The 12,246-nt window shown below is 47.0% G+C and overlaps 1 protein-coding gene across 2 annotated transcripts in view; it reads right to left on the reverse strand.

Annotated features, from left to right (window-relative positions):
* Positions 1–12,246, reverse strand: part of LOC119973878 (copine-9-like) — a 540,456-nt gene that overhangs the window by 33,688 nt on the left and 494,522 nt on the right. For both annotated transcript variants that reach the window (XM_038812403.1, XM_038812402.1), the window contains one exon: positions 10,656–10,783. In XM_038812403.1, the coding sequence (XP_038668331.1) occupies positions 10,656–10,783 (128 nt within the window). The remainder of the gene's footprint in view (positions 1–10,655; positions 10,784–12,246) is intronic.

The following is a 12,246-nucleotide window of genomic DNA, read 5'->3' on the forward strand; positions in this document are numbered from 1 at the left end:
GGTGATTTGGCCTTCACAGCCTTCTGAGGTGGAGAATTCCACAGGTTCAACACCCTCTGACTGAAAAGGATTTTCCTCATCTCTGTCCTAAATGGCCTGCTCTGTATCCTGAGACTATAACTCCTTGTTCCAGATTGTCCAGCCAGTGGAAACATCATCCAGCTTGCCCAGCCTTGTCATCGAGTTTTATACATTTCAATGAGATTCCCTTTCATCCCTCTAAACTGCAGTGAATACAGCCCTCGTCAACTCAATCTCTCCTTACTTGACAATCCTGCCAGTCTGGTGAACCTTTGCTGCACTCCTTCGACACAAGTATATCCTTTCTCAGGTAAGCAGACCAAAGCTGCACACAATAATCCTGATGTGGTCCCATCAAGGCCCTGCACACCTCCAGTCTGACATTGTTGGTACTGTACCCAAGTCCTCTTGCAATGAAGGCCAACATACCATTTGCCTTCTGAACTGTTTGCTGTACCTGCATGCTCGTTCTCAGTGACTGGTGTACAAGAACCCCCAGGTCCCTTTGTACAATCAACTTTTCCCAATCTATTACAATTTAAATAACATTCTGTTTTTCCTACTAAAGATAACTTCACATTTATCCACATTAATAATAATCTTTATTGTCACAAGTAAGCTTACATTAACACTGCAATGAAGTTACTGTGAAAAACCTCTAGTCGCCACTTTCCGGCGCCTGTTTCGGGTACGTAGAGGGAGAATTCAGAATGTCCAAATTACCTAACAGCGCGTCTTTCGGGACTTGTGGGAGGAAACCAGAGCACCCAGAGTTTTGTGAGGGTCATGAAAAATCCAGCACGAGTTGAGGCATAGAAATAAATAATTTACAATAACATATATATATATACACAACAGCAGCAACTCCTTTGCTGCTCACTCCTCTCTCTCTACCCCCCCCCCCCCCCTCATTGGGGAAGCTCATACTCCCATAGGATTGTGGGATTGCCATTAGTCCCCAGCCAATGGTAAGCAGGCAGGTTATAACATCCCTCCCCCACAAAGTCCAAGAAATCCAATGAAGACCCTGGCGAAGGAGGGCGTCGGACTTGTTTTGCCACAGGCCGGACACCATTTGCACGAGGCGCTGGATCGGGCAGCGTGTAGCGAGACGGAGAATGGCGCTTCCGTGATGAACGGTGTTAACGGTTGTATATTCACGGCCCTGTGGGCCTGAGGACTCCCCCTCTGAGGCGTCCTGTGTCTCCATCTCGGAGTCGGAGTCCGCTGCCTCTGTCATCTCGGCGTCTCTACCTCCACGCGGTTCTGCAATGACCTGCGCAGGCTTTGAGTGCGGCACCAGAGGAAGATTGTGAGAAATACTCTCCACTGTATCTGGTCTCTGTGGCTGTAAAAATGAGCTCCGGGGGTGGGGAATCTTTAGAAGAGATAGTCTTCTGGATTGAACGTGGTCTACAGGCTTGCGCTGGAGACCACCCTGGGCTTGCACCTGGTGAGAGATAGGGCCCGTTCGGTGAAAGATAATGCCAGGGACCCACTGGGTACCACCAGCAAAATTTCGAACGAACACTGGGTCACCGGGTGCACATTGCCGAATCGGCTGATGCCGAGAAAAACCATGTCCCTGCCATTATTGAGTGAGGTGCACTTTTGTGCCAATATCCGGGAAAACCATGCTAAGGCGGGTGCGAAATCTCCGGCCCATTAGGGGTTCCGTGGGAGCTACTCCAGTCACCGCATGTGGAGTGGTCCTATATGAAAACAAAAAATGAGCCAGTCTTGTGTCCATAGACCCGGACGACTGCTTATTTAGGCCTCGTTCGGATGTCTGCACTGCGCGCTCCGCCAACCCATTGGTATGGAGCGGTGCGGATATGGTGTATGTCGTTCATCTTCATGAACCTCGCAAACTCCTCACTTGTGAACGGAGTGCTGTTGTCCGTAACCAGCACCTTGGGGAGGCCATGTGTACTGAAAGACAAATACATCTTCTCGATTGTTGCGCAGGACGTTGTGCAACATCTTATGCACCTCTAACCATTTAGACTGGGCATCGATTAATAGAAGGAACATGGATCCTTGAAAAGGGCCGGCGAAATCCGCTTGCAAGCGCGCCCAAGGCCACCCTGGCCATTCCCAGTGATGTAGGGGCGCAGCCAGCAGAAGCTTCTGATGCTCCTGGCAAATGGAGCAGTTTTGGGCCACTTTCTCAATGTCGGTGACGAGGCCTGACCACCAGACATAACTCCGGGCCAACATTTTCATTTTGGTCACACCTGGATGCCCATTGTGCAAGTCTCTCAGTATCAGCTCCTGTCCTTTTTCCGGGACAATCACACCCGTCCCCCACAAGAGGATACCCGTCTTCCACACTGAATTCGGACAGCTTGGAGGGAAATGTCCGCAACTCGCCTGGGAGCTGTCTATGCTGCCCACCATACAGGACTATGTGCCGAACCTTTGACAGGACTGGCTCCATCTGGATCCACTCATGGATCTGTGATGTTGTGACAGGCAAGGAGTCCATTAAATTTAGGGTTGCCACCACCTCACCGGTCGTGGGGGTCGACATGGGGCCGGTCAATAAAGGCAGTCGGCTCAGTGCGTCGGCATTCGCTATCTGGGTTCCTGGTTTGTGCACCAGAGAGTACTCGTAGGCAGCGAGCACCAAAGCCCAGCGCTGGATCCGTGCGGAAGCAATGGGCGGTATTGGCTAATCCTTTCGGAAAAGACCCAGCAGAGGCTTATGATCAGTCACGATAGTGAAGTGGCAGCCATACACATACTGGTGGAAGCGTTTCACCGCAAAGACCACCGCCAGGCCCTCCTTCTCGATCTGCACATACTTCTTTTCGCTGCAGTCAATGTGCGGGAGGTGAAAGCTAAAGGCTTTCCAGGATCATAGTGGGTTAGTAACCCAGACAACGACAATTGTTGTTTTACCCGCCGTAAAGCGGTTTCTTGCGGCTGACCCCAAACCCAGGTGTGATTCTTCTTTCGCAGAAGGTGCAATGGGGCCAGTGTAGTTGCCAGATTGGGGAGGAACTTCCTGTAATAGTTTACGAGGTTGAGAAAAGAACAAAGAGGTGAAATGTCAGTCGGGGCGGGGGCCTGTTGAATTGCGCGCACTTTCTCTGCGACGGGGCGCAAACCTTCGTGGTCCACCCGATAACACAGGTAGACTACTTCCTTCACCTGAAAGATGCACTTTGTGCGACGTAAACGGACTCCAGCCTCTGAAAAGCGTCTAAGGACAGCCTCCAAATTTTCCAAATGTTCCGCTCCGATGTCCCTGTAATCAAAACGTCGTCTAATTAGACAGCGACATACGGTAAACCTCTCAAGATGCCCTCCATGACGCGTTGAAAAATAGCGAAGACAGAGGATACCCCAAAGGGCAACAGTGTATATTCATACAGGCCCTGGTGTATATTAATAGTTACATATAGCCGGGAGGCAGGGTCCAACTCCAACAGTAGGTAGGCGTGACTCATATCTAATTTCGTGAACGAGAATCCGCCTGCAAGCTTCGCGTAGAGATCCTTTATGCGAGGCATTGGATATCGGTCGAGCCTGGAAGCCGTATTCACTGTAAGTTTATAGTCACCGCACAAGCTAACTGTGGCATCTGGCTTCATTACAGGTACAATTGGTGCTGCCCAGTCAGCGAAATGGAAGGCCTGATGATACCCAAGGTCTCCAAATGAGTCAGCCCCCCTTCTACCTTCTCGAGGAAGGCGGAAGACACCGGGCGCGCCCGGAAATAGCGCGGCATGGCTCCTGGTTCGACTTGGATATGGGCTACGCCCCCATTTATTTTCCCAAAACCGGGCTGGAATACATCTGGCTAGCATCCTAGCACCTCAGTCAACCTCCCAGAACGAGTTTGCAAGATGTGCTGCCACTGCAGCCGCAAATGCAGTCCCGACCCAACCGGCTTGGCCCATGGCCGTGTACCAGGATAAGTGGGAAACACACTCCTGGCATCCATAAATAACAGGGGTCATCGTAGTTCCTGCAATGTCCAATGGTTCCCCCAGTGTAGGCGGCCAACCTGGCCTGTGTGTCGGTTAATGTAAGGGTCTGTATACCCTGCTTGATGCGGTTGAATGTCCTCTGAGTGGTCAAGGAGACCGTTGCACCAGTGTCCAACTCCATCTCAAACGGGTGACCATTGACCCGTACTGTCACCTTAATGGGGACCACACGGGGAGCTGCCACACAATGCAGCTGCAGGCAGTCGTTCTCCGTGTCCACGTCCTCGGGAGTAGTTGCCGCAGGTTCATCCAAATGAAAGGTACGGCCCGTGGGCTGGCCCCAGTTTCTGTCAGAACGAAGCGCCTCTGGCGCCCCCAGGACTGGCATCTGCGGTGGGGTCGACGCCCACAAGTCCGACATGGACATGGCTCCTCATCCATTGGTTCTGGAGAAGGCCCCCTTCATGGAGGAATGGCCGACGGCCAGTGGCATCGATCCGGATGTCGCCTCGCCCAAGGTACCACAGGGGTTCATGAGATGCTTTTGGACGGAAGGGGTTGCGCCCCAAGACATGCACCTCCATCCCCTGTAGCTCCTGCACTCCTCGTTCTGCGCTCTCTCGGGACAATACTATTTGAATGGTCTGTTGAAAAATCAATGTTGGCTCAGCTAACAACTTTCTCTGGTTGGCCGCATTGTTAATACCGCTAACCAAACGGTTGCGTAACATTTCTGGCAAGGTCTCACCATAGTCACAGTACTCCGCAATCCTGCGTAGCCTGGATAGAAACTCTGTAAGGGATTCTCCTGGGGTCCTCTCAGCGGTATTAAACCGGTAACGCTGGACTATCGTAAACGGGTTTGGGTTAAAATGTTGCCCCACTAAGTTCACAAGTTCATCAAATGACTTGGTGTCCAGCGCAGCTGGGTACGTAAGGCTCCTAATCACCCCAAATGTATGGAGGCCGCAGGTGGTGAGCAATATGACCACCTGGCGCTCGTTTTCGGTGATGTTGTTTGCCCGGAAATAGTAACACATCCTTTGTGCGTACTGGTTCCAGCTTTCCAGCGCAGCATCAAAAACATCCAAATGTCCATACAGAGGCATGGTGTAACAGAAAAACAACTTCCAACCTATATCCAACAAAAATCCAGGGAGGTGGCTTCAGCAGCGTAGACAGCTATCCACTTTAACACTCGTCGCCAGTTTTGTGAGGGCCACGAAGAATCCAGCACGAGTTGAAGGGTAGAAAGAAATAACATTTATTTACAATAACATATATATACAACAGCAGCAGCGACTCCCTAGCTGCTCACTCCTCTCTAGCTGGTTCCAAACTGGCCAGCTTTATTTATGCAGGGAATCTGCTAATGATTTCTCCGCTCCCCCTCATTGTGGAAGCTCATACTGCCAAAGGATTGTGGGATTGCCATTAGTCCCCAGCCAGTGGTAAGCAGGCAGGTTATAACACAGAGGAAAAGCACGCAGACACAGGGAGAACATGCAGTCTCCACACAGACAGTTACCCGAGCCAGGAATCGAACCTGGGACCCTGGAGCTGTGAAGCATCTGTGCTACCCACTGTGCCACCGTGCCGCCATACATTATGCTGCATCTGCCATGTAGTTTTCCACTCAATTTGTTGAAATCACCTTGAAGCCCCTTAACACCCTCCTCAGTAATCATATTCCCACCTACTTTTGTATTGTCAGCAAACTTGGAAATATTGCGATTGGTTCCCTCGTACAAATCATTGATGTGTATCGTCAGTAGTTGAGGCCCAAGCACTGATTCCTGCAGGACCCCACTAGTAATTGCCTGCAGACTAATCTTTTTATTTTTGCACAGTGTAAGGGCCTTTCCTGTTGATTCCCTATTTCCAATTTCTTTACTTTGTTGTCATCATTTTGATCCATGGATAATTAATAGGCACATACCTTTTTGTTTAGCAGAGGAAGTGAGGAACTCAAAAGTTGGTACCCTGTGCTATGGAGGTTTAGCTTTTCCATAGAAAAAAATCTCAGACTTTCTGGCACCCGAGAAATTGATGGAATTTGGTTCAATTGGTTGGTTGGCGGCCAATGAAATGGCCAAAGGCAGTAATCTGCCTGGTGACAGGCGGTGATTGGGTCCTAGCCGTGTGGGATTGTTTTCAGAGAACCCAGGACATGACAGTTGAATCTTGGATGCTGAGAGAAGCAGTTGGGAGTCTCTCTCTCAATCTCTCACACTCTCTCTCTTTCTCTCTCCAGAAATGCTTCAAATTAATTGTTAATTTCAATTGTGTTGCACTTTCCGGGTCAAGTGGAGCTAGAGTTGACCGCGCACTAGCCCAGGATGTCATAACAATACTTTTCTGATGCAGAACTAGGCAGAATTGTGAGTTGTGAGGAGGATGCAAGGAGGCTTCATGGTAATTTGGACAAGTGAGTGAGTGGGAAAAACATGATAGATGCAGTACAATGTGACTAAATGTGAAGTTATGCACTCCGATGTGAAAAACAGAAAGGAAGAGTATTATTTAAATGGAGATATACTGGGAAGTGTGGATATACAAAGGGATCTGGGTGTCCTTGTATACCAGTCAATGAAAGTGGAGAGGCAGGTGCGGCAACAATTAGGAATGCAAATGGTATGTCGACCTTTTTTGCAAGAGGATTTGAGTTCAGAAGTAAAGATATATTACTGCAGTTGTACAGGGCCTTGGTCAGACCACACCTGGAGTATAGGGTGCAATTTTGGTCGCGATACCTAAGAAAGGATATACTTGTCACAGAGGGAGTGCAGAGGAGATTCACTGGACTGATACCGGGGTCAGCGGGACTGTCCTATGACGAGAAATTGGTTTAACTGGGTTTATATTCACTGGAGATTAGTAGGATGGGAGGAGATCTGATTGAGATGTATAAAATTCTAACAAGGCTGGAGAGACTAGATGCTGGGAGGATGTTTACCCTGGTTGGGGAATCTAGAACCAGGGGACACAGTCTCAGGATACAGGGTAGACCACTTAGGACTGAGATGAGGAAACATTTCTTTACTCGAAAGATAGTGAACCTGTGGAATTCTCTATCACAGAAGACTGCAGAGGTTGATAATCTTTTAGATTTTAATGGCATCAATGGGTATGGAGAGAAAGTGGGAATATGGCATTCAGATCGAGGGTCACCCATTGTGATGTCCTCCGTCGTGTTTACCAGGATGTCTTGAGAACGTAGTGTTGAACAAAGAACATCAAGCTAAGTAAATGAACAAATATGATTTATTTACATTACTTAAATCAGATTCGAACAAGTCACAAGGTATAAGTTATTAAATTGAAGTATACGATATCTCTAACTACAGAATTCTACACTATGCAACTAATCTATCTCATGCCTAAACACCTTCTCTCAGAATTCCCGGAGTCACATAATATCTATATGACTGCTCCTTATCTCCATCTGGTGGTGAGAAGTATTAACATCAAATTGTTGACTCTTTGTATTCCTTACAATATACATATTGTTACAGCCGTGATCATATTAAATGGTCAAGCAGGCTCGAAGGGCTGAATGGCCTACTCCAGTTCATAGTTTCTATGCCGAGAGCTTTTACAGTCCGCTTTTACATTACTTGCAAGTTTACTCTCATAAATATTTTTCCTCTCTAAATCCTCTTAATCAATCTCTTGGTCCTTTTTGCTGAATTCTAAACAGCTCCCAATCCTCAGGCTTGCTACTTTTTCTGACAACTTTGTATGACTCCACTTTGAATCGAGTACTCTCCTTTTTTGTCACCCATGGCTGGGCTGCTTTTCTTGTGTTTTTGGTCTAGAAAGGAATATATAACTGTTGCAATGCATACATTCCTTAAATATTAGCCATTGACTATCCACCGACATGCCTTTTAATGAAGTTTTCCAATCTAACTTAGCCAGCACATGTCTTATATCTTTGTAGCTTCTTTTGTTTAGATTTAGGATCTAGTTTTGGATCGTACAACTTCACTTTTTGTCCTATTGAGGAATCCTATCATCTTCACGGTAGCATGGTGGTTAGCATAAATGCTTCACAGCTCCAGGGTCCCAGGTTCGATTCCCGGCTGGGTCACTGTCTGTGCGGAGTCTGCACGTCCTCCCCGTGTGTGCGTGGGTTTCCTCCGGGTGCTCCGGTTTCCTCCCACAGTCCAAAGGTGTGCGGGTTAGGTGAATTGGCCATGCTAAATTGCCCGTAGTGTCCTAAAAAGTAAGGTTAAGGGGTGGGGGGTTGTTGGGTTACGGGTATAGGGTGGATACGTGGGTTTGAGTAGGGTGATCATGGCTCGGCACAACATCGAGGGCCGAAGGGCCTGTTCTGTGCTGTACTGTTCTATGTTATGGTCCCTGTTCCCTAAAGGACCCCGCACAACATTATTAATGAACCCCTTCTCATTGCACAATAGCAAATTTGGACAGCCTATTCCCGAGTTGGTTCCTCGCTGTACTGGTCGACCATCTTGTATGCACTGCAGGAAATCATCCACCACTGTATTCCTGCGAATTTGATTTGCCCAATCTATACACAACCTCTGCCTGCTCACCCTCCCCTTCATGGGTGATTAAAGTCACCCATGATTACTGCAGGTCCCTTGCTACATGACTCTTTAATTTCCTAGTTAATGCCATCCGCTGACTTACCACTACTGTTTGGAGGCTGAAAGACAACTCCCACTAATGTTGTCAGCCTGTTGTTGCTTCTTAGCTCCACACAGACTGATTCATATCTTGATTTTCTGAACCAATATCTACTACTGGACTGATTTCATCCTTAACCATCAACAACACCCCGCCTTCTTTTCCATCCTAAATATGATGGAATGATAGAATTCTGACAGCGCAGAAGGAAGCCATTCAGCCCATCGGGTCTGCGCCGACCCTCCAAAAGAGCACCCACCCAGGCCCATTCCTCCACCCTTGCCCTCAACCGCATAAGCCTGCCTAACCTTTGGACACTAAAGGGCAATTTAGCATGGACAATCCAGCTAACCTGCACAGCTTTGGACAGTGGGAGGAACCCAATGCACCCGGAGGAAACCAGCGCAGACACGGGGAGAACATACAAACTCCACACAGTCACCCAAGGTCGGCTTCGAACCCGGGTCCCTGACGCTGTGCTAACCAATGTGCCACCATGCCATATGTTTTGTGTATAAATACTGAATATTGGATATTCAGTTTCCAGCATTGGTCACCTTGCGGCCATTTCTCCGTGATCGATATCATATTGCACCTATTTACATCTATTTAAACTATTAATACATCTACCTAATTGAAAATGCTTCATGTATTCAGATATAGCGCCATTAGACTTGGCTTTTCAACATTTTTACACATTTGTGTACTATAGCTCCACTTGCTGCTAGCTCATTTCCTCTGCCTTCCACTTATGTTTTCTACTTTTATTTCTATCTTTGTTTCCCTCTATTGTGTCTCCCCGCTCAGGTTCCGATCCCCGCTGCAACTCTAAACCCTCCCTAACAGAACTAGCAAGGATATTTGTCTCAGTCCAGCTTGTACAGGTCCCATCTTCCCCTGAATTGGTCCCAATACCTCAGGAATCCAACTCCCTCCCTCTTACACCATCTCTCCCAACCGCGCATTCATCTGGTCTATTCTCCTGTTCGGGCTCACGCTAGCACATGGCACTGAGAGTAATCCCAAAATTATTACTTTTGACGTCCTGCTTTTTAATTTATTTTTTAACCTCCCTATGGTCTGTTTTCAGGGCCTCAACCTTTTTACTTACGTCATGTGTACCGATATAGAGCATGGCCTCTGCCCTCTTCAGAATGTCCTTTAATAGGCGGCACAGTAGCATAGTGGTTAGCACTGTTGTTGCACAGTGCCAGGGTCCCGGGTTCGATTTCCGGCTCGGGTCACTGTCTATGTGGAGCCTGCACGTTCTCCCTGTGTCTGCGTGGGTTTCCTCCGGGTGCTCCGGTTTCCTCCCACAATTAGGCGGATTGACCATGATAAATTGCCCTTAGTGTCCAAAATGGTTAGGTGGAGTTACTGGATTACGGGGATAGGGTGGAGGTGTGGGCTTAAGTAGGGTGCTCTTTCCAAGAGCTGGTGCAGACTCGATGGGCCGAATGGCCTCCTTCTGCACTATAAATTCTAAAAACAATTTGATGACACCGTTGACCTTGCATCAGGGAGGTAGCATACCACATGGTGTCACGTCTGCAGCCACAGAAACATCTATCTGTTCTGCTTGCGATAGAATCCCTGAGACTTTTTGTTCTCCACAATCCCCCCCTTGCAGCTGAGCTACTCATGTTGCCACAGAGTTGACTCTTGTTCCATTCCTCTCTGTAGACTTCATACTACTGCAACAGAATACCAACATCATTATTTACAAGTATGGATTTTTTTCATTTTGTGGTTTCGTCATTCCTTCTTGCACTGCTCTAAGTGAGGTGTCCAGCATTTCTTACAGTGTGATAAAGTAGGAGTCAAAGTAGGCACAACATCAGTTCTTTCTGCCAGTTATACAACAAAAGTTTTGAGAAAATCATATATAATGCACCAGGATAATCTTTCAATTTTGCAGCTCAAGTCTGTTGCATTGATTTTGACCCTAAATAAATGAAAATATACGGAGGTAGAAAACCTGATTTCAGTAATGTATATATGGAGTATATTATCATCGCAGCGTTGTCTTTCCATTCCTACCTGGCAACCTGATTGATGACTGGTGCAAAGTTGGTTGGTCCATAAAGTTGTACTCTGCGCAGGCTCTGGTAATATCCCTCCAAAACCCCATCAATCCCGTTGCAGTTTGGGTTCTCTGAATCTGCATTCTGAAGGAAGACAGGATGTAAACAATGAGCAAAATGTAAGAATCCTCACAGAGCACTAAAACACTGAACATACCCGGGAGTTTATCAGTACTGTGTGCTGGATTCTGGAATATTGTGGGTGGTAAATGTGTTTAGTTGAAGGGGGAAGAACTTTCTGGAACTATGCCTTGGCACCACAGATTAACTAGGCACCATGGAAATGAGATGAGTCTGAATGTGCGGGAGAAAGTTGGATGGTTTCCTATACAGGCATCCATTCAGATTCAGCCCCATTTTCCAATTTTCATTGCTGAAAAAAGAGACATGCTGTTGAAGCTTTTTGTCTTGAACCCATCAGGACAGATTTGCAAGGATACTACATCACAAAGGGAACAAAAATGTATACTGGATGAGAAGATAGTGCTGACTGATTTTCAAGTGGACTCTGATTAGTCAAGGTGTTGCCATGGAGAATGCACTAAAGAACAGTTAACTGCCAAGATTCTTCTTAAAATTAAACTAAGCAGGTCAACTCTGATTGCCCTGGGGAATGATCCAGAGAATGGCTGACTCCCAAGATCTTGTTTAGTTGAAAACAGAGTAATAGAGGGGCATGTTCTTTCTGTTTACAAAGTACAGGGCTCTATGTGTAAATATATGTGAGCCTCACTGCAAGCTTGTCTGATAATATTTAATTGGTTTTCAGTGTAATGTTTAGCGCAGTCAGGATTGCTTAATAAATGTTGCCCAATTGTGGGATCACATCTAATGTTGGACACTATGTTCTGAGATTTGCAAGCACAGGCTGGTTGGATATGGTCAGTGCTTTTCCTGTTGCTAACAGCCGAAGTGACAAGCTGTTTGATATGATACCCCAGTCATTGGATCACATGGTCGACATATTTGGCATCACACTGGCACTGAAATGCATGTACCACATTACTCATTTGTGTGGTAGGAAGAATGTCTCTTTGGCTTAACAGCAGGCTGACATCCTGTTAGTTGAGAATAGAACTAGTGATAGTACTGCACTGTGCCAGTTTGAAATAGCTCGCTTCACCTGTTGCTCAATTTTATTGCATGTCAATGAACCAGTGTGCCTAAGATAATGCTCAGGAAAACCCCCAGAGTCTAATGATTGTCCTGTGTGCTGGATTCTTGAATGTCATGATTATTCAATGTCTGGATTCTAAAGCCTCATGAGTACCATCTGTTTAAAATTCTGGAAACCTGTGAGCAATCTTTGCACTACATACACTAATTATGTGGGTGAAATGTGCTCTGGCTTGCTCTGGAACCAGCAAACACCAACGTGTGCACAAGTAAACATTTTTACTCTCGGCCCTGCTCCACATTGACTTGCCCATCTCAGACTTTATTGCTCTGCTGCACTCTCTCTCACTGTTACCTTCCAAAATAGCTGCTGATGTCACCTCCCGTTGCCAATTGATTCCTCTGGTTCTTCCAGTGGTACAAAATGACAG

The sequence above is a fragment of the Scyliorhinus canicula genome, chromosome 11 (assembly GCF_902713615.1).
Source record: "Scyliorhinus canicula chromosome 11, sScyCan1.1, whole genome shotgun sequence".
In the NCBI taxonomy this organism is placed as follows: Eukaryota; Metazoa; Chordata; class Chondrichthyes; order Carcharhiniformes; family Scyliorhinidae; genus Scyliorhinus; species Scyliorhinus canicula.